We start from the raw sequence: 22,116 nt of genomic DNA, 5'->3' as shown, positions 1-22,116 counted from the left end.
TTAAGAAATAAAAAAGAATTCAAATTATTTTTTTAATATGTAGAATAAGATTCTAATTTTTATTTTATGGGAATCTAATATTTTCACAAAATTTAATAAAATAAAAAATACAGAATGTTAAATATTTGTTACTAAATTGCAAAACCATTTAATAGCATTTTTGTAATTATGTATTTATTTTTATAGCGTGGTAATCGTATTATTACTTTTTTATGTTATCTGATAAATCGACGTCGTTTTGGGATTTTGATATTATTGGTATTGTTTTAATTATTTATTTAGGTTCCCAAAAAACGAAAAAGAAAAAGAAAAAGAAAAAAGGAAAATTGGGGGAGACAGAGAAAAAAAGGAGGGACACTAGAGAGAGAGAGAGAGAGGGAAAGGGTTTTCGATGCGTAACAAAAAGCAGAACGAGAGACGAGAGACGAGAGAGAGAATCGTATACAGTGCATCGACAAACATATCTTCTTCCTGTCACGGCGGAACCCTAGCGGGAGACGGACTAAGGCCTGCCCTTTTGAAAGGTCTCTCAGATCTGAACCCCCGGCCGGCGAGGGAGAGAGGTATCCAAACATAGTCAAACAGTATGGGTGCCAAAGGAGGAGGAGGCAAAAGCACCAATGGAGCATCTGGAATTCCGGCCGAGTGGCGGAAGATGGTCCAGAGCTTGAAAGAGATTGTAAATAACTGTACCGACCAGGAGATCTATGCTACCCTAAGAGAATGTAATATGGATCCTGATGAAGCCGTTAATCGCCTCATTACGCAAGGTCTTTTCTTTTTTCTCCTATTTCCACGTTCACGGTTCTCTATTTTTCTTGCGTCGGAAAGTTTAATCATCCTTGTGTTTTACCCGCCGGGTTTTGCCGCGAGAACCCTTGGTCGTGAAATCCAAGTTCGTACTTGATTATGCAAATGTTTTGTTTAAATGTTAAAGTTGAAGGTTGTATTTTCACTGTCGTCGTTGGTGAAGTGAGACCAGAAGGAATAGTCTTGCCAACTAATGTTCGTGCTTCTATCTCCCATACGAGACATTTATGCTTTGGGGGCTATTAAGTACATGTTTTTAGAATGAATATCTTCTAGGACATTTGTGGTTGTGCGTTCTGTTAGTTTCTCTCTGTGCGACTCTAAAGGCTTAAAGATTATAATAATTTTGTTCTATCGTTGTGTAGACCCTTTTCATGAGGTGAAGAGCAAACGAGAAAAGAAAAAAGAGGTGCGTATGTGTGAGGAATGCAGATATTTGTTCTAAAAGCTTTTACCATGTCATTCAGATACTGCATTCATGTTGGTTTAGCTGGCTTTAGCAGATAACTTATCTCATACAACATATAATTGATCTTGACATATTTTCTCAATGTTCTTCACCCCTCTCTTTTTTCTTGCTTCTTCAGAATAAGGATCCGGTTGATTCCAGATCTCGTGGTCCTAATATCCCTTCCAGTCGTACGAGTAAGGGTGGTCCAGATCGTTATGCCGGACGCAGTAGCTTGAACCAGTTTGGTTCTAGTGGTATGTGAACGATTCTTTGTAGCTGTAAATTTCATGAGTTTTTCACACATTGTTGACGTACTTTTTTTTTTGTTAGAAACTGGTGTGTTGCACAGTAAACCTGTGTACAAAAAGGAAAATGGAGCTAATGATCACGCCGGTTCGTCTTCTGCATCTGGTCAATCCGGAAATCACTCAAACTACCAATTTCCATCTCACAGGTTAAATGTTATAAGATTACGTTGTACTTGTCAATTGTGACGTACTGACTACTATGCAATGCAATTCCATGGTTGAGCGTTATTTTTGGATACTGAATAATGAACTCTTTGCCAGTTATGTTTCAAATAAGTATATTATTTTTCTCCAATTGCTGGAGCAATGTGAAGTTTCCCTTTGTCGAATTTTTTTCTTATGTGATGCTGAATGTAGACAAGTAGGAAAAATTTTGAAATTTGCGTCTGAATTTTAGTTTTCAAAGAAAGTTTTTTTTTCTTTTCTTTTTTTACATTGTGGTATGCTTCATGTAGATTATTGATAACAAAAGAAGTATGAAATTTGTCTTGAAATAGTTGGAAAGCATTTCCTGTCCTTTGTATGACTAAATATTAACATCAAAGCTGTATCATTCATTAAAGGGTAAGAATTGTGGTGTTTTAGGCTGAATACTCCTGTACTTAAGTATTTTAAGTTTCTGGTTTTTGGATTGTTTATATGATCTTGAAAAATATTTGTTACATTGCTAACTTGTCTCCATCAATTGTCTTAAGGTTTAGATAATTTTGTTGATCTGGTTTCTTTAATAGGGAGTTTTTTTTTAAATGCCCCTGCTAAAAAGGTAAGAAGCACAAACATTGACACACGACATGGGCATGACAACATGTCAATTTCCAAGAAAAGGACTCGACACATTGGGACACGTTAATTATTAATTTTTTTTTTTAAATATGTGTGTGAGGGTGAAAGAATAATTGTAAACAAAAATATAAACAGAAGAAAAAGGAAGACTTTCCCTTCACGAAGATATGAGAATAAAAAAAGGGAAAAAAACAGAAAGATGGAGAAGTTGCTGTGGTTCTTGCGAAGCTGGTCACTGTGGGGAGTTGATTCATGAGGTCGGTCGCTGGTCATCTTGGGTCTTGGAAAGCAATGAAGGATGAAGTGGGGTGTGAGGTCTGACTAATTGTTGGGAGTCAATTAACTAAACATTAAGATTTTTTTAAAAATGGAGTGGGCCATAAATGGGCTGTGGTTCTTGGTTCATTAATTTCAGCAACTTTATGTGTCCCAATGAGTCCAAAACATGCTCATGACATGCTAAAACGTGTGTCAGATACATGTCGGCAGCATGTTGGTGTCCAACACTCACGGCCATTTTGGAAGTGTAGGTGCTTTATAGGCTAAAATGAATGCATGGAGCATGTTTTGAACATGTTAAAGCATCTTTTGGAGGTGTTTATATCATGAGTTAGGCTTGTGTAACTTGAGATTACATAGTTGAGCTTTTCATGGTTAAGTGTTAGGTCAGCTACGACATATTATTATAATGTCTAAATATACTCAAATTATATAATTCCCGGCTTGAAACCTATCTTTTATGCCAAGTTTCTAGAAAAATGAAAATGGTTTTGTATTAAAGTGAGGGGAAAAACTATCGTCTTTTATTTTTAATCTATTTTTTGGTATAAATGTGGAAATCATTGTATGATGGTTAGCACGGGAACTTTTTTCTTACTTAAGAAAATGAAACATGATTTGACAATTTACTTCCAAAGATTAGAGTTCTATGTATCTGTGCTTCTTGTTGATGCTAAAATTATCCTTGATCTATTGACCTGTGTTAAAACTTTTATGTATTGTTGGAATATATTTTGAATTAAAGAATATTTTGGATGAACTGAAACTAGTCTTATATGCTCATAATCACTATTGCAGCAACAATGTGGTCACGGAAAATAAATTATCAGGAATAGGTGCAGGAGATGGAGCAATCTCATCCTCACAGTCCTCTTTTGGCTACCAATCTGCCTGGTTGGGTGCTCAGGGCCAAGTATCAATGGCTGACATTGTTAAGATGGGCAAGCCGCAGGGCAAGAGTTCCTCCGTGCAAAACGCTTCCCTTCAAGGTGCAAGTTCTCACAACAGTGTTCCATTTCAGTCTACACTACCACTCCAGAATTTTCATTCAGCACAACATCAGGCATCCTCAGTTTCAGAAGCTCACTCTGGACCAGGTATTACAAGTCAGCAGGTATCTCTTAATGATGAATGGCCCACAATTGAGCCTCCTCAAGCTGTTGGTATCTCTAATACCATAGAGTCACCTGCAGTCCTGGAGTTGCATTCAAATCCAGCTAGCTTATCACTGGATAGTGATAATCAGCATAAACATCAAGACAAGGTTCAGGTAGTTGAAAGTGGTTTGGTCGACAATATTGAAGCAAACCATGCTGCGGATGCTTCTATATTGGGTAGAAGTACTCCAGAGGATAACTCTGGCGGTACCTCTGTATCAGATAGTAACTTATATGACGACATGAGCTCGTATTTGCCTCACAGGCATGTTATTGAACATAATGAAGGTTGTTATTCTGCTACTGGCTTATTGTATTTTTGTTTTACCGTCAAATTAGCTGAATTTAAATCAGTTTTGAAGTTTATGAACTATATGGTGATGTTGTAGTGATATTCTTTGATTTTCTTCTTTGAAATGGTTAAAAATCAAATCTAAGCAGATGTTACAGTGGGTGGTTTTATAGATTGAAACTTGCTTTCCCTTCATTTTAAAATTGTTCTAAATTTTAACTTCCATTTCTTGTGGAAGAAGCGTGTCAAGTTCCATCTTCTGCTTAAGAAGTGGTGTCTTATATATATATATATGGTTCTACCTGTATAGTTTTTCATAAACCTCATATTTCAAGGTTCACTTTTGTGTCTCTCTCTTCCCTAAATGTGGTGATAAAAGATGTGAAATTGGTTTGAAGGTCTCATTCAAGGTTGATGTCTTTCTTCCGTTCTTAACAGAAAAAAGTTAAAAGAAATTGATTGCTATTTTCTTTTTGGTCTTCATGAGCTATTATGCAATAGAGCAGATGTTACCTTGATTGAGGTGTAGCAATCTGTATGATTAAAGCTTCTCGAAAGTTTGGTTTGCTGTACACTGGAAGGTTCCTCGAGTTCTGTCATAATTAATGTTTTATTAATCTAGCAGGCAAAAGATTTTTTAGTCTTTATGTTGGAAATTTCAGTGATTTGAAGAAACTCATTGCTTATGGAATAGGATCATAGATATTGTACTTGAATGAAGTGTTCTTGATTTAAGAAAATAAATTTGACATCTGACTACATAATATCTGCCCTTGAAACTCTTATAGAATAAAACTTGGAGATATTGTGTAGAACTACAGCATTTGTGTGCTTTGATTAATTTATGATAGTTTTGTTCTTTTGGATTTAGTAAATTACTCTTCAGTTTGATTTTTGATGTCAAGGGTTCTCTAGTTCTTCCCTCGATACTTGTGAAATGTAGTACAGCATTTTTTATTTTTGATGTCAAGGGTTCTCTAGTACAGTATATGTGTGCTTTGATTCAGTTTGAACTACAGCATTTCTTGTGTTTTCTCTTTCCGAATAATGAAAGCCAGTGAAGCTTACAAATGATGCCAACTTATATTTTCTATAATTACTTTTTCCAGCTGAAGATGGTGCTTCGTCAATGCCTGCTAATTTTCAGCAATTAAGCTTACAGAAGGAAGATGAGAGCTCACCACCTGAAGAGGATAATCCTTCTGTAGTAATTCCACATCACCTCCAGCTTCACACCCCAGATTGCTTTCATTTGAGCTTTGGAAGTTTTGGAACTGGGACTAATGCTGCCTTTTCTGGTTCTGGGGTGTTTCCAAATAGGCCTCCAAATAGTAACGTAGAGGAGTCTTCTGTCTCTTCAGTTGGTCACTCGGAGGCTAGGTATTGTCTTCACTGAGGCTATTATTTCTTATTATCAAAAAAACATAGACACAGGAGATGGCATATGTCAATAACGTGATATAAATTTTGTGACGTGTCATTTTCTGAAATAAAAAAAAAAGAAGAAAAAAACTTGGATCATGTATTCATCATATACATGTTATATATATATATATATATTCTAATGAATTTCATGTGGAGAATGTGCGTTAGTATGTGATATTTTGATATGAAAAACAATGTAAGATTGTTTCAAGTGTTGAAACTTTTTACGTGGTTCTAGTGCATCATGCTTTATATCAAAATATTTGGAAAACATACAAACCAATTAAATATTTTTTAAAGGATGTATCTGCTTAAATTAAATTGTTATAGTCTCAAGTCTTATTTTATTGGCAATAATTTCATTAGCTTATTTTTTGCAGAAATTCTGAGTATTACGAGGATGATGGTACTAACTCGGATGGCAACCTAATCCACAGAACTAATGCTAGTGGTGGATATTATGAACCTCCTACTACGCAAGCAGAGGTGAAGCAGGAAAGCTCTGAAAATGCTCAGGCTAATCTATATGCATTTCCATCCTCTTCTCCTGCATTTAGTTATGAGAGCAACCAACCATCAGAAATTCCATTTATACAGAGTAGTTCAGAAATGCAGAACCTTGAGAGAGCAATGGTAATGTCAAACATTCTATTTCTTTGGATATGCACTGAGTTGTTTGGATTTGGGGAGTTTTTTTTCTTTTTCATGGGTGAAATTTTGTTTTAAGAACTTTAGCGGCTTCTATGGAAATATGAGCAGAACAGTTTTGTGTTTTCTTTTTGGAACTGTTTTTAAGAAAGTTTGTATACACATATAGATAACCCGCTCTCATCGTAAAACATGAAAGAAACTGGTTTTTAAGAAGGGATAACAGAGGACTTCTTATCAGTGAAGTGTTTCTCTGCTTTGTTTTTTGTGTACCTTGAATTCAGGTGTTGGTAAAATGGAGAATTTGGTTGTGTATTGATTAGTTGGTAAGTTTTATGTTTTTTAGCTTTTTAGATATTGTTACTGAAATAGAAATGGTAGCACAGTAGTACTTTTTCTAATAGTTTTTTGGTCACTCAGAACATCTACCTTTGGCTATGGGATGATTGAACCTTAATACAATAGTTTTCATGAGATGAAATCAGTATATTTAGTCAATTTCAATACAATATCAGTTACCGGACAGCACACTATCACCAATCATTGCTTTTCTCTGTTAATACTTATGGTGGTTAGTACTTGTAATGACCTATGAGTTTAGGTGACTGTACAATTCTGACCGACAAATACCTACATTTCTTTCAATTGTATTGAAAGATAGTCTTATTAGGGGCACTGATCGTGCATTTACTGCCTCTTTGCTTTTATTTCAGTCTTTGTTCATATGCCTCAAGTGTTCTTGGTAGGATGGCTTCTCATCCTTCGTTATTATTTCCCTCCCCCTCATTTTGCAGCTAGCATACACAAATACTTTGTCCAACAATATGTTGTTGGCTTCCACATCTCAGACAGTAAGGGAGGATCCTCCATATTCACCTTTTCCCGACACACAATCAGTGCCAAAATACAGCAATGTTGCTTCTTCCATCACTGGCCCCTCCATGTCCATGTCGGAGGTTTGTTCTTTTTTAATCTATTCATTCGCTCAGTTTATTATATTGTTGAGAGATCGGATATCAGTCGCATGACCAGTTTATTATGTTACAAATACATATTGCTTCTGTTTGTGAAAATAGTGATTAAGAATGAAATATATTCTTGAATTGATTACTTCATTCTCATTAAATAATATTGATGATACATTTATGTGATTCTTGAAGTTGATTACACTGTGTCACCACTTATGTTTAAGATTTTCTACCCAATTGCTTGCTTGGTTGCCTGATTATTCTTAGTATTCAAGCAACTGTTGGAGTTAGAAACCGAAGTTGAAAGTGCACGACTATGCGGCTCTCTTATACTCTCTTATAGAAGTGTGTTGCTTCATACCATATGAGGCAATTCATGATAACCAAACCACCCAGGATTAGTCATGAGTGGCATAAAGGCCCTTGGAGACCCAATTTAGTGAAAAAAAGATACGTCGACTCCTCAAATGCTTTTGATCCATTTCCAACCCATCTTCTCTTCGCACACTAATAATTCCTTGTACTAGTAATGCTTTGAAAACTAATGACCTGCTATTGAACTTTGAATGCTCTCATTTTAGTATCGAATATTGCTATAGCCATTGGCCTTTTCATTTTTTTTAGAAGTCATCGAGGATTTGATCTCGACCTTGACCTTCTGTAATTAAATGATTAAAGAGTCTTGGCATTATTTTGTCTTGGATTATGATGCCTTATGTTTATTTAAGAGCGATACTGTGGAGAATATGATTTTTTAAATACCGGGAGGAAAGAAATTCGATAATGCCATCGATCAGATTCATAACTCTCTTAGTATCTATTCTGTTAAAATTTCAGGTGCTAAGAACAAATAGCATTACTACTTCTCAGCCCACTCCACAGTCTAATGTTGTAGCAGGACCAGCCCCTCCACAACACCTTGCTGTTCATCCTTATTCTCAGCCCACCCTTCCTCTGGGTCCTTTTGCCAATATGATTAGCTACCCTTTCTTGCCACAGAGCTATACATATATGCCATCTGGTTTCCAACAGGCATTTGCAGGTAACAGTACGTACCATCAAGCTTTGGCAGCGGCACTTCCACAGTACAAAAATAGCATTTCTGTTAGCAGTTTGCCTCAGTCTGCGGCAATTGCTTCTGGTTACGGATTTGGAAGTTCAACTAGCATTCCTGGAGGAAATTTCCCGCTGAATCCTCCCACAGCACCAGCTGGATCATCCATTGGCTATGAAGATGCTATAAGTTCACAGTACAAAGAGAGTAATCATTTACTGTCCCTCCAGCAGGTAACTTTTTTGGTTCTCGTTTGTGGGTTCTAGAAGAAACTGATAATGATAACACAGTTAAATAATAAAAATGGCATGAGGGTAGAATTTTGGACACTTGATTCTCTGAGGCTGTGAAATGAGCATTTTTCTTTTTATTCCGTGTGAAAGGCTCCTAGATGATGCCAAATGATACTATATTACAGAACTGTTGGTTTAATTTTTGGACAATCTATGGCAGAATGAAAACCCGGCGATGTGGATTCATGGGCCTGGTTCCCGAACAATGTCTGCTGTTCCCGCTAGTGCATATTACAGCCTCCAAGGGCAGAATCAACAATCTAGTGGATTCCGACAAGCTCAACAGCCTTCACAACAATTTGGGGCTCTGGGATACCCGAACTTCTACCATTCCCAGGCGGGTATATCACTGGATGGCCAACAGCAAACTCTCAGGGACGCATCTCTGGGAGGGTCTCAAGGTCAACAGCCCAAGCAATCACAACAGATATGGCAAAACAGCTACTGATAGGGGCTGAGTGTGTCATAGTAGTGGCCAATCAAAGGGTGCCCATATGATCTGGCATTAATTTATTAATGAAATGTTGTTAATTGGTCTGAAGAGATCGACTGGTCACTGCTCTGTGCCACGAGGTTGTATTCTACACATATCATTGTCTGGTTATGTTTAACGAGGTCTGCTAATTTGGATTAGTGAACAACACTCTTTACAGTCCCTTTCTCTCTTGTAGTAGTTATGGGTATGAAAAAGCATCGTTTTCCCGCAGTTTTCACCTAGTTTCACATTAATATAAAGGTTTTACAATGGGTTTAGTGTTGGCAAGGCTTAGTTGGCTTATCTAGTGATACCAGTATGGTTATGCTTTATCATGGTGGTTGATAGACCCCTTCATTGAGCAAGTACAGTTATATCTTTGTATTGAATTCTTAGAACTCCGTTTGTAGTGTGTTTATCATCTGGTCTTTGGAGTGAAATGGTTTGCCATGCATACTTTTTTCTCTTTTATGAAGTGTAAGCTTTAAATATCCGAGTACTTTGTGGGTATAAATTACTCGTGTTTACTGTTTCTGGGTCTTCCATAAAGTTGCCTAAGGTACAGATAAATTTTCATCCATGATCTGCGTATTGATTTTAAAACGTCAAATCATTTTTGTCGGTCAAAATCATTATTTCTGAAAGATGTTTTTAATCATCTAAAATAAAATGTATTTGCTTTTACCCTTTTCATTACATTTTTCATATAATTAAATAAATTGTGGAATGATTATGCTCGAATACAAGCATGTTTCCATGATTTTGAACATGGCAAACATGATCTAAACCATTTCAAAATCATTCACAAACATGCTTTGAGACGCATCTTTTTAATCAACAAATGAGAAGTTTGAATCTTCCTATCTCCACTCTTAAAAAAAATTCTAAAAGAGATCGGGGTAATATATGCACATATTTAAATCAATTAGTAGACAATATGCCACTAATATCCAACATGATCTGATAAGAAACAATGCAATAAGCACTGCTTATGGGAAAAAGGTAAAAATGAAAAAGTTACTTGTTCAACTAGAAGCAGGAACTTTCATTGGGTCAATTGCGAGAGATTGTCCATGGAAAAAAAAATTGCAACTCTAAGGAGATATGAATTCACTTTGTGTCGTATAGGAACAGTAACCGGACCGAAGGATGCTGCCATAAAGATACTTTCTCCATGCTCCTTCCCATTAGCATGTGTATACATCATGTAAGAAGAGATCTCGTCAGATGTTCACGTGCAGTGGCCAGTGCTTGACTTATTGTCTATGGATAAGATGAGTTAGTCTATATCCATCTATCTTAGCATATGCATTCTCAACGTTCATATTTTGGTTTGAGAATAACCCACACCGGAAAAAGGGTAATAATACCTGCTCAGACAAAGGAGCTGAAGAATCTATGCTTTGAGTTGCAACCTTCCCAGCAATGACATTTCCATCGGTCTCAAGAACAATACTGCATAAATATAAAGCATATAAACTAGCTTGTCAAACTACCAGTGTCCTGGCTAACTGAATAACTTCAGATTTGCAACGAAAAAAGAACAAAAGTTTACGAACGATGCAGTTCACATTGAATTGCACTTCGATACATCTAAATCTGAATCTAGTGATATTGCTCTTGGATGAAACAAGGCATCAAACACATGTAGTTGCACACTATGTAAATCTTGAAAGCATAGGCATATCTTATGTCCCTCTATCTAGTGGGAATCTACATAGACTGTTTTTCCTACTAAGCATCCGCATGATAATGCATGAAGCTATCCTGCAGCACTTAATCCAACATTAGCTAGCTCATGTACTGGACATACATTGTAATAGTAATTCTTCCAAAGTTCAGAGGGAACCAAGCCAGTTCTCTGATGCAAATGAGCCATCATCGTGACAATTATACTTCCAAAGTTCATGTACTGGACATACATTGTAATAGTAATTCTTCCAAAGTTCAGAGGGAACCAAGCCAGTTCTTTGACAATTATACTTGGTCTTTTCTGAGTTCTAACAAAGGGTGGATAGGGATTCAAACCTCTAATCTTTAATAGAGGTTACAAATACTTTAATCAAGACTAAAAAGAATTTCAAAAGTATATTTTACACACTTTGGTCGTGTTATGGCACTGTGTATAGGTATTTTCTTTCACTTCTGCATAATAATAATAATAATAATAAGAGAAAAGAAGGTGCTCAAACAAACGTGTTACTTTTCAGAAATAATTATTAAGGAACCAAGATTACTCATTGGATGACACTGCTGAGGAAGAGGATTATTTTGGTCAAGTCAAAAGCTTTATTGTCAGAAATCATTATGATATTTGCAAACACTGAAATATTTGAACAGAACTAAAACTAATGAGAAGATCCTTGCTAACAGAAATTTGGCTTCCCTATCATCGCAGGGTTGAATGTAGTTCTTACTTCTGTGAATTCACACCCTGTTCAAGGAGCTAAGGACAAGAGATAACATACTGAAAACAATTGTTTGAACAGCTAGACTAACATGTTGGAAAAACCTGGAAATTTAAAATTGATTACAGCTGTGGCTAAATTATTTTAGTGTTATAATACTGTTTGAACTCATTGCTATATATGTATCATACTCGTGAAGGAAGGTTTTTTAATTCATTACTAGTTTATACCATACTCATGGAGGGAGGTTGTGCCTCACGACTAAATACTAGGACTTCCCTCCATGTTCCATAACACAACCATGAATTATGATGACATCGCACCCAAATAAACAACCTTCGATGTATAATTGAAATAATCAAATTTTAGATAAAATCAACATCAACAACTTATTCACAGTACATTTTTGACAAATATGCTTAATAGCTCAAGAAAACTAAGCAAACAATAGGATCAATAAACTTTCAAAGCATGAAATACGCTTAAACCATACCCGCCATCAACAATTTCATCAAGGCACAATAAAATAAGATCCAAGTTTTCAAGTGCTTCCTTCTTTTCCACGTGGCCCCTGAAGTAGAAGCAAAACACACATTAACTAAAACAGTAACTTGCAGTGAAATACGGTAATTATACAACAAAGTTGATAACCATTAAACAGTAACAAGTGTTAGGACTTAGAGCTAAGACCTAAGAAGTAAGCCAACAGCATCGAAGAATCCCTGAAGAGTAGTTGCCAAGATAAGCTCATTTTCATATTCTCCACCGGTGACAAAAAAATGAAGGTCTTGGACAAATTTGTAAACAACAATATTGTTTTCAAACATCGCAATCTCCGCTACAGATAAAGAATAGATACAAGTTAACAGGATATATAAGTATAGGCCACTTTAAGAACTGCATAGTACATACTTTTTATTGTCTGTTTTAACTGTATTAATATTACCTTGATTAACCTGAGAAGGTAATGAAAAAGACAACCAAAAACACCAATAAAAAAGTGGCATCTCTAACTAGAGTATTACAATTAAAATAGTGACACCTATCTATAAAGCAGAGAAGCTAAAGAGCCACAAACAACGGATTACCTTCAGTTCGAGCATTACTCTTTTGAGTTTTGCTAAATACAGCTTTCTCAAAAGATTCCTTTGCACTATTTGTTGGCCACTCATCAGAGTAATACTTGACAGCCACACGTTTCCCCTCAGAATCCAACAGGAGAATATTTTTTATTGAAGGACAGGACTCCTACATCAAAAGCCACATACAGAATAAAGGATCATCGCATGACTGTCCAAAGTATTCGTAGTGATACTACAGATACGCATATCAGCATCATAATGGTTTTCTGTAGCAGTTGCCTAGACATCCATCGGATGATATCAACGAGGAAACATGCAATTATTATGGCTTTGTAATAAGTGGCCTGGGCTGCTCCAGCAACAGTGAGATACCACTCTAAAATAAGAATTCAAATCGTGCATCAAGATCCACAACCCAAGCCAAGGAACGAAATCAGATTATCAAATGCGATTTATTAAATTTGTGACTAAAAAAACGTACGTCATTCAATCATTCATAATCCTAAATAGAGAGAAAAAGGACATTTTCAACTAAACAAGCTACTATTTAGCTCTTGACTAATAAAGGAGTTCATCACCATTGGACTTCTATGATTCAATTTTATCAATTTGAACTCGAATTTGAACTTAAATAAATAAAGAAATTAACATATTTTTCAACATAAAAATAATGAAAAAAGTCACCAATAAATTTTCACACAAATTGCCAGACTCAGCAACATGAATACTCAATCCCAGTCGCAAAACTGAACAGCGAGAGACACACTATTGAACATCTAAGTGTCCAAATCCAACGAAACAAACATCCAACACCAAGTGAACTACAAAAATCAAGCACACAAAAGAGAAAAAAAAAAAAAAAAAATCAAACAAAGGAAGGTATTGATTCCAGTTTCTCCTCCTTTGATGAAGTCAAAACATCCAGGTTAGATTTGACACATTATGCAAATCAAAGCTAACAAATAACTTTTCCTTTAATTGATTGCAGAACAACTTTTGCGATTATATCTACTTGTTATTCAATATCTCATATAAAATTCAAAAGTTTACACCCGTAAACTGAGATAGAAACAGACGCTAAGATGTCACTTGAGAGAAAAAAAAAATGGGAATGTTCCTACTAACAGCATCCTGAACAATGGATCATTCCACCTCCAAAACCAAATATAAGCGCCTAGATGAATGTATGTGCATGAACTAGTTGGACGATTCCCATGTTTCACCTGGAAAAGGATCGTTTACAATCCGATCTGAGGCTCTAACTCGTCCAATTATAATATTAATCTCAAAAGTATTCAATACACGTACAATTGCTATGGGATAAAAGGCAAAAGAATAACGTGCGTTAACATCAAAATCCAAATCAAGCATTGCGGCATTGGAAAAAAAATAATTCGACAGGGTGATAAACAACTTGAAGATCGAAAGATCAAGCTAGCGCAACAGCTGTAGAGAGCACGAGTTCAAAACTACCAATCACTGAGGGGGATCGAATACGGAAAAGTGAAAGGGGAGAACTTACCATCGTTTGAAGAAGCAAGGGAGCAGGTTGAGGAACCAAATATTTCTCTGTGAACAGCAAGCGAGTTGAAGAGAAGCAGAAATGGGTTCGGGTTTGCGATCACGAGGCGTACTTTTAAATCCCGAGACCTGTCCACTGGATCTCTGTTGACAAACGCTTCTGGTTGAATTTGGATCTTCATTTTTTGTTCTGTAATTACATAAAAACCAATTTTAATAAATATAATCAATTTTAGGTTAAATTATAAGTTTCCTCTTCTTTCCACTTTAAAAAGTCCTATTCGTCGATAAACTAATATATTTTTTATTTAATATGTTACTCACAAATTTAATTATTTTCCTAATTACTTCAAACAGCAACTTTAATATTATTTGTGTAAATTGATAGGACGATGTATAAAAAATTGATTATATAAAGTATTTTAACGCCATTTTTTACTCAATTTGTATCCTTTATGTCAATGAAAAATATATTTTTTGAATTTAACTAATGTTTTGTTAAACAAATTTAAAATTTAATCGAAACATACCTTAGGATTATGTTTTAATCTATCATTTTTACATATTTTTTCAGTTTCAATTTAACCTCAGGATATTTTCAATTTTAGTTCCAAAAATAAGATAGAACATAAACAAATTTGTAGAACATTCAAATTTTATTCTCATAGAAAAATAATAACTTGTGTGTTTCTTTTATAGGGTGAGTCAAGGGGGGCTTCCGCTGATTCTGTAACCGCATGCACTCGGACACGACAAGATAATCGCCACGCACGAAACCATTTCGAGTCGAGAAATGCAAACTATATTAAGATACTAACCCTACCCATATAACAAAATGATGTAAATTCTTGAGCATGCATTTAGAGTAGAGCTTCAAAGCAGTTCTGCATTTGGTTGGCCGTCCAAGAAAGGCCATTGACAAGGCAAAACAGCTTTTTTATATAAGAAAAATCCTAGCATAGTACGGACAAATCCAATATAACTGTTAACGGCCGAGGCTTTCACAAAAGTAAAACAAAATCAGAGATCCACCGATCATTTCAATCTAACTACAAAACAACAAATCGCCTACATGGTTAAAGCTCGCCGTACCACACCAATAAAATATTTTTGAAAAAACACACAATTCTTCATTAAACAACAAAGATAAGAAGTATCTTCCAAACTGCAAAACTGAACTGAATCAACGCGTTAAAGTACGAAGAGACAACCTTTGGATATGGACTTCGAACAACATGCATGAAAATGGACAAGAACATTGGCCGAATGTTGGTATGTTTTGGTTCCTGTTCAACAGTCATGTTGACTGCTAATAGCAGCTTTCCGGCCCAATAGGTGATGAACATCAAGCTTGTTGATCTTGGAAGCCAGTATGAAGTCATTTTCAGTCAGTCCACCTGCCCAAAAGCTAATTACGTCAACGCCAATAGCACAGTTCTAAGTAAGAATATACTTCAACAACTCGGGAGGTAAACAAGCCAGGAAACTAGTTTGTTTATGCAAGGAACCAATCCAGAAACAAGCTAGATGAAGAAACCATCGAATGGAAAACGAAAAAAATGTTGATTCTGAGCCCGATTCTAAGATACGACCTGAAGGCTTACCCTATTGTTCATTGAAGACTGGCACTAAAAGCTTACATTACTACAGGGAAATTAAAACATTTTTGCTATGTGGAAAATTATTTAAACTTCATTATTATACCATGTTGTCCCAATTGAGGAGTTTTCCCTCCTTTTTCCATTCACAATATGAGAATAATGTTTCAATATACAGGAACTAGTGATAAAATTTAAGAAAGATGGTCTCTTCACGTTCAAAAACAGGCCATTAAAATTATGAGTGAAACAATTAAGTCTATGTTTAATGTTTAGGAGAATTTTATTTATTGCTACATAAACAATAAATCGTACCTACTGCATGTGTCCATATCTCAATTGTTACATTGTTCCATCCAACTAGATGAAGATCAGGGTGATGGCCTGCATTGAATTATAGAGCTCAGGTTTATAGTTCACTAAAATTCACATTGCAACGAAATGAATTGTGGCGATTGATGAAAACAGAAACAAGTGCATCATATATTTCGTATATGGAAAGCAAGATACCCTCTGCTTCTGCAACTTCAGCTATAAGTTTAAACAAGTCCATTCCTTTAAGAAAACTCTTCACCTTCAGTGATCGGTTCAACTTCAGCTTACCATCTTCATTAATAAGGTTCCACTCAGCCAGCTATACGAAAATCATAAAATGAAATAAATGAAATGAAAAGCATAAGATGATAGATTTAACAAACAGAGACAATATCGCATACCTCTCGAATCAAATGTTTTGCTGCATCCTCAGTCATTGGACGTAAATCCTTTGAGTTGCAAGGAACACATTTTTTGGTGGACAAATCTGGCACATACAAAATGGTCAATTATGTCACATAAGCAACGATGTATAGGCAAAACAAGCAGCGTGTTTTAGACATGGGACCGCGAGGAGGCCACCATAAGAAGAGATCCAATGGGTTCCCCGACAGTGGAAGATATGCTACACGCACCTTCGCCAGTACAAAGCATTCTAAATCCAGAAAGTGGTTTCCTAGTTGATGATAAGCCCATATGCTCCCAACATATCCCAGTAATTCGAGAAATTGAACTGTACATACACAAATTACCTCTGTCTGAATCTAAAACGAAACACGTACAGATGAAACTTTAATATTGTATTGCTATTCATACAAACATTACAGCAAGTATCCGTTCATTATTGATGAAAGAAGACACATAAATACTGCAGATCACAGAGAAGACAATTTTGACGCAAAAATTTCGATTCAAGCAATCAAATGAGCGAGTCAGTCATATATACAAACACCTAGCATGCAGTAAATTTTGACACAAAAATTACGATTCACAAAGAGTCGTTCCCTCTGGACTTGGAGATCATCAACATGCCATGAAATGATAAGCCAAGAGACGCATTTGAATTGCGAGAAACAAATTACCGTCCATGAGGCCGACGGATGGTGTGAAACAGCGACGGAAATGGGACCTGCAAATTCTGAAATTAGTACAAAATCAGCAGTGGACGGATTAGAAAATTGTGATACGACCTTGGTTTTGAAAATCAAGCGCAGCGGAGAGTGAGAAAACACAAACAGGGTCATTGCGATTTGCAGATCAAAGTGTATCCGAAGTTCCCTCACACCGCACCGAACTTCCGACTCAACACGTGCACCGAGGACCCACAAAAGTTGGAATTCATAGCCACGCCCATAATTTATTTATGTATTTATTATTAGCTTAAAATACCATTTTTTATTCTATTTCTTTTTCAATGAATTTTTAATAAATCTTACCAGTATTAATATTTTTAGTATAGGACTAAAATTATATGGTAACATTCTTTTAATTTTATGAAAATAAAATATATATCAATTAGTTGATTATAATTTTAATAACGTCTAATTATTAAAGTGAGGGATTCAAATTCCTCAAATTAAAAGTTTACATATATTCTATATTCTATGCGTTAATATAGAATTTAATTTTTAAATTCTCAAAATTTTATGAGTATTTTTAAACTAATTATATATATATATATATATATATTTTAATGTTTCCTTCAACTCAGGATATTTTTTAGATTATTTTCTAAAAAAAAAATTAAAGTTATTATTGAAATAAAATATAAAAGTTTGGGTAAATTAAATATCAATATTTTGGTTAATTTAATGGAAACAAGATGCCAAAATAAGTGGAACAATATTTGGAATTTGAGGCAGGTCGCGCCACATAAACGCAACCGAGGAAATCCGTACCTCGTTTTCGCTCTGCAGCTTATGCGAAATTATTGAACTTCAGTTCTACTGACTGCTAGCCCGATCCTCGAAGAAATGGTAATTTCGCTTGTATCACCTTCATGTTTTCGATTCATGTTTAGTGTGTGGAAACCCTGCAGTTTGCGATGTAATCGAATGTTGCTTCAACTTGATTTTACCCTATTTATGCTAATATTTGCTTTTCATTGGTTTGAACCCCGCTTGACCAAATGTGGGTCTCTCCGTTTTGCTTCAGCAATATTTCTTCTGTTCCTAATCGGGGATTGGATTTTATCCAAGTGGTTTACTTGCTTTTCCCCCTGCTCGTACAAGAATTCTTCAAGATTAGGATTAGATTAGAAACTGATAGTCCATTTTCAGGTGAAATATATGAATATATCTATAGACAAGCTCATGCGTACGCTACGCATAGTGTAGTTAGTGGTTTTTGGATTTGAAAAAAATTGATTTGATACATTTATGTTCACGCTGCAGTTTGTGCCAAATGAAGCGACATAGGATGTTTTGGTCATGTCTCATTACTGCGTAAGGGTGAGAAGGGTTATATATGTCGTGTATGTATGGCAACTTTACTTGTTGGATGTCAAGAATGGTCATTTAAAGGGAGAAAAATCTCTATTCTAGTTAGTTTCTTCCCCATCATTTTTATTTTGAACAATCAAAAGGTTATTGATTACAATAGAGGACCATTAAAAATCTGTTGCGAGAACCTTACCAAGTGATTTCAATCTTATAACTTATAAGTTCGATTGCTTAGCTTGGCACGGCAAGCTTAGCTGCTTATATTATCTAAAGTAGCAAGTGCCCTTGACTTTCAATTATATTTGGCATCCGATAAACTCTTATCTTTTCTTTTCGTGCCATTTTCTTATCTAAGTTGAGTTTTAAATTGAATAATTGACCCTCATATAGGATGATCCTGAACTAGAAGCCATCAGGCAGAGAAGAATGCAGGAACTCATGGCCCAGCGTGGCGTGGTAAGCTGTAATTTTTTTGTTTACATACGTAATAACTGCTTACTTGATCGTGGACATCTTTGCTGACTTCTAATGATGATTAGGGAAGCCAAAATAATCCTGAACAACAGAAGGCCCAGGAAGAAGCTAAGAGGTTCTCAATTTTATTTTCATTAGTTTTTAGTTGCTACTTTCATTATTCAAGTCCTGCTTTATTGTGCATATGATAACAATTACTTTCACTTTCAGTGAAGCAGAGGAACGCAGACAAATGATGCTCAGTCAGATTCTGTCAATGCAAGCTAGAGAAAGACGTAAGTATATTCTTCAACTTTGGAGTAAGCTAGTTTCTTATATCTATGTGACGATCTTTGACTGTCTCAATATGGATTTCTTCCTAGCTATTTTTGTTTGAAACTCTGGACCTAACTCACATCCTAAGTTAACTATGAAATTAATGTAAGTTTACGTTTGCGATGCTATTAATGTGTGGTTGAATATTGAATTTATATGGTAACCTATGTGTCGATTTGGAAGTTTGAAGCTGCTTCAAGTTCAATCATTTACTGGACTTGAAAGTAAGGGTAGGGTACAACAACTTTGCAGGCTGCTGTTAGTGGGAATTGTGGAAATGAGGTCAGGATTGATATTTCAATACATTTGCAGCTTTCATTTTGTCTGCAAGTGCGAAAGAGTTCTGTTATTTCCCTTCATTTTTAACACGACAGTTGAGATTTGCTGTCATCTTGTCCTCTTGCAGGATTTGGAGGCACAGTCTTAGCCTTTCGTGCTCTCCTTCATGAATACAATTATTGTTTCTGGATTTGACCGTGATTGGAATTCTGTTTACTGCACAAGTACACAAGATGGTATCAATATGATAACAATGTTGGCATCAATATGATAACAAGGTTCCAGGAAACCCACCCATGTACTCATTCTTACGCCAATAAAGTTAGAAATGCCGGAAAATTATTTTTCTAACCTTTTTCTTGAGTTGGGTCTGTTAGTTATTTAGGAGAAAGAGAAACTTTTGTTAGCCATGGTTTTTAGGAGTGCAAAAATTTTCTTGTCTCACGCTACCAAGGCCATCGTATTAAGCACTATGACTGGAGAGAACCCCCTTTTTTTCTTTTGAATGAGAAGCGGTGTATGGATTGGGTTGAAGCTTTGAACATAGCTAAGTTTTTTGTTAGTTCAATTTAGATCTACATTGGTATAGAGACTCGGAGAATGGGAGGAAGTGGGTTTTAACCTACACATATAATGCAAAAACTGTTTCTCACAAAAACACTCTCAAAAGGTCGAGTGACGAAAACGATCCCTCGCCCTTAGAATAAGGCTCACACTTTGTATTACTCAACCTTAGCGTGCTTGTAGATAGTATCCTTCTATTAACAAATTGTACTTCTTTTCCTCATCCATCAACCCCACATTGACTCCCCCTCCCTGAAAGAAAGAGAGAAAAAAGATTCTCTGAATTGGATTTAAATCTCATCGGTTCAGTTTAAGGATGAATTTCATTGCATTCTTTCAATTTTGAGGCTGAACTAACTCGGACATTCTTCATTATAGACCATCCTCTTGATTAGAATTTTTATGCTGGTCGTAGATAACCTTGTCATTTTTCTAAGTGGTTACTGATCCTCTCTTTTAAACCACCATTCACGATTCTCAATTCTTTTGTATATTATTGTTTCTTAATTGAAGTTGAATACCTGTCAAGTGTACTTTTTGCAGCTTTGCTTGTGAGTAGATTTGTGGTTTTTGCATTGATGCCCTTGGCTGTACAACATTATTATCAAATAAGATTGCTAAACTAAAAGTAAGGATTTGGATTGGGTATAGGTTTTCGTTTTTTTTTTTTTTTTTTTTTTTTTTTTTTTTTTTTTTTTTTTTTTTTTTTTTTTTTTTTTTCTGGGGGGGGTGGGATTAAATGTTGATATTACCAGATCTAGTTTTGTCTCAAGCCTTACTTTGGAAAATTAGATGTCTTGTCAAACTGTGGTTTGCTATTAGCTGGCATGGAGATGGAACGGGCAAATTGTGCCCCAGTTGGTCATTACTGCAACTAGGTTACTGGCAGTTTTGCCCTATTCATACTCATTTTTTCCCTGTGCTTTTATGCAGTTGCTCGAATTGCATTGGTTAAACCTGAGAAGGCGAGAGGTGTCGAAGATGTTATACTGAGAGCTGCACAGATGGGCCAAATTGTCGAGAAGGTTCAGTAGTATATCATTTTAGTTTCTCTGACAAAATTGTTGCACCTACATTTAATTGAGAATATGGCAACACCAGTGTGAATGAAGCAACGGATTTTACCATTTTTTTTCAGGTTTCTGAAGAGAGGCTTATAACATTGCTAGAACAGATCAACAACCAGACCACAAAACAGACGAAAGTTACTGTGAGTTTTCATTGCTTACTTCCGCCTGCTGAATTTTGGTATGTTCATGTCCTGATGGTATTTGTATATTCTCATTATTCTTCAGATACAAAGGCGTCGGAGCGTTCTTGATGATGACGATTAGAAAGTGAGATGGGTTGCACACCTTATATGATATAAGATTTATACCCGCAGTCTTGGTTGTATGTTTATTGCTTGTGCGGTACAATATCTTCCTTTTTATCTATTTACTCTACTGCCACTTTATCATGATCCCCCTCATTTTCTCACCTCAGAATTCAAGAGCTCCTCGCCACTAGCTGGTATTACACCATTGTTAAGGTCAAATTCGCTTAACTATTAATCTGTATGACAGAGTATCAACCTTGAATTATTATTTTTCTTTCTTATTTGTGATTGCTCGTTGAATATAGCTCTTGATTAAGGGGTGATTTGGATTGTTGTTTATGGTTCAAGTACATATAGTAACACCATGTAATGCCCTAATTTCCAAAGGGAACTAGAGTCATTACGAGTTGGTATTAGAGTCAGGTTCCGATCCTGGGACTTCTGGGTTATGGATCCACCACGTTTCCGCTACGCCAGATAATATCGAGAGGTGTTCCAACAAGGACGTTGAGCCTCGAAGGAGATGGATACTGAACGATATGTCAACGAGGACGTTGGGCCTCAAAGGGGGAACGATTGTGAGATCTCACATCGATTGGAGAGTGACGAGTGCCAGTAAGGACGTTGGGTCTCGAAGGGGGTAAATTGTGAGATCTCATATTGGTTGTAAAGAAGAACGAAGCATTTTTACAAGGGTGTGAAAATTTCTCCCTAACAAACGCGTTTTAAAACCTTGAGAACAAGTCTAGAAGAAAAAACACAAAAATGATAATATACTAGTGGTGGACTTGAGGACTTGGGCAGTTACAAACCATCTACCCTTTCAAAGCTAACAAGTACAAATCCTTATATAACCAG

At 35.8% G+C, this 22,116-nt stretch overlaps 4 protein-coding genes across 6 annotated transcripts; 2 read left to right on the top strand and 2 right to left on the bottom strand.

The window, feature by feature from the left end:
- Positions 1 to 321: 321 nt before the first annotated feature.
- Positions 322 to 9,231, top strand: LOC111478557. Its single transcript, XM_023122876.1, has 10 exons — positions 322 to 770; positions 1,176 to 1,219; positions 1,398 to 1,515; positions 1,592 to 1,715; positions 3,430 to 4,076; positions 5,190 to 5,460; positions 5,886 to 6,138; positions 6,948 to 7,109; positions 7,959 to 8,408; positions 8,629 to 9,231. Exons 1-10 carry the CDS (start codon positions 587 to 589, stop codon positions 8,914 to 8,916), a joined length of 2,541 nt encoding a protein of 846 aa, XP_022978644.1. The 5' UTR covers positions 322 to 586; the 3' UTR covers positions 8,917 to 9,231.
- Positions 9,232 to 9,835: 604 nt separating this feature from the next.
- Positions 9,836 to 14,118, bottom strand: LOC111478630 (coatomer subunit zeta-2-like). Its single transcript, XM_023123001.1, has 6 exons — positions 13,956 to 14,118; positions 12,440 to 12,599; positions 12,042 to 12,189; positions 11,845 to 11,922; positions 10,314 to 10,398; positions 9,836 to 10,206 (listed from the first exon to the last, which is right to left on the bottom strand). Exons 1-6 carry the CDS (start codon positions 13,956 to 13,958, stop codon positions 10,147 to 10,149), a joined length of 534 nt encoding a protein of 177 aa, XP_022978769.1. The 5' UTR covers positions 13,959 to 14,118; the 3' UTR covers positions 9,836 to 10,146.
- Positions 14,119 to 15,008: 890 nt separating this feature from the next.
- Positions 15,009 to 17,202, bottom strand: LOC111478787 (putative pterin-4-alpha-carbinolamine dehydratase). Of its 2 annotated transcripts, XM_023123246.1 has the most exons (7): positions 17,058 to 17,202; positions 16,950 to 16,996; positions 16,503 to 16,600; positions 16,269 to 16,354; positions 16,063 to 16,186; positions 15,868 to 15,936; positions 15,009 to 15,351 (listed from the first exon to the last, which is right to left on the bottom strand). In XM_023123246.1, exons 1-7 carry the CDS (start codon positions 17,109 to 17,111, stop codon positions 15,245 to 15,247), a joined length of 585 nt encoding a protein of 194 aa, XP_022979014.1. In that variant the 5' UTR covers positions 17,112 to 17,202; the 3' UTR covers positions 15,009 to 15,244. The 2 variants fall into 2 exon arrangements, with proteins under 2 accessions (XP_022979014.1, XP_022979016.1); XM_023123248.1 differs by having other exon boundaries at positions 16,503 to 16,631; positions 16,950 to 17,058.
- A 522-nt stretch (positions 17,203 to 17,724) lies between these two features.
- On the top strand, positions 17,725 to 21,579 carry LOC111478726 (DNA-binding protein DDB_G0278111-like). 2 transcript variants are annotated; one of them, XM_023123151.1, is made up of 7 exons: positions 17,725 to 17,843; positions 18,699 to 18,764; positions 18,848 to 18,897; positions 18,993 to 19,057; positions 20,874 to 20,965; positions 21,079 to 21,150; positions 21,236 to 21,571. In XM_023123151.1, the coding sequence occupies exons 1-7, from the start codon at positions 17,841 to 17,843 to the stop codon at positions 21,272 to 21,274; spliced, it is 387 nt and encodes a 128-aa protein (XP_022978919.1). In that variant the 5' UTR covers positions 17,725 to 17,840; the 3' UTR covers positions 21,275 to 21,571. The 2 variants fall into 2 exon arrangements, with proteins under 2 accessions (XP_022978919.1, XP_022978918.1); XM_023123150.1 differs by lacking the exon at positions 17,725 to 17,843 and adding an exon at positions 18,282 to 18,317 and having other exon boundaries at positions 21,236 to 21,579.
- The last annotated feature ends 537 nt before the right edge of the window (positions 21,580 to 22,116 follow it).

Source organism: Cucurbita maxima, unplaced genomic scaffold (assembly GCF_002738345.1).
Source record: "Cucurbita maxima cultivar Rimu unplaced genomic scaffold, Cmax_1.0 Cma_Scf00004, whole genome shotgun sequence".
Classification (NCBI taxonomy): Eukaryota; Viridiplantae; Streptophyta; class Magnoliopsida; order Cucurbitales; family Cucurbitaceae; genus Cucurbita; species Cucurbita maxima.
The sequence above is the reverse complement of the archived record's forward strand: the minus strand, read 5'-3'. Positions and strand labels throughout refer to the sequence as shown.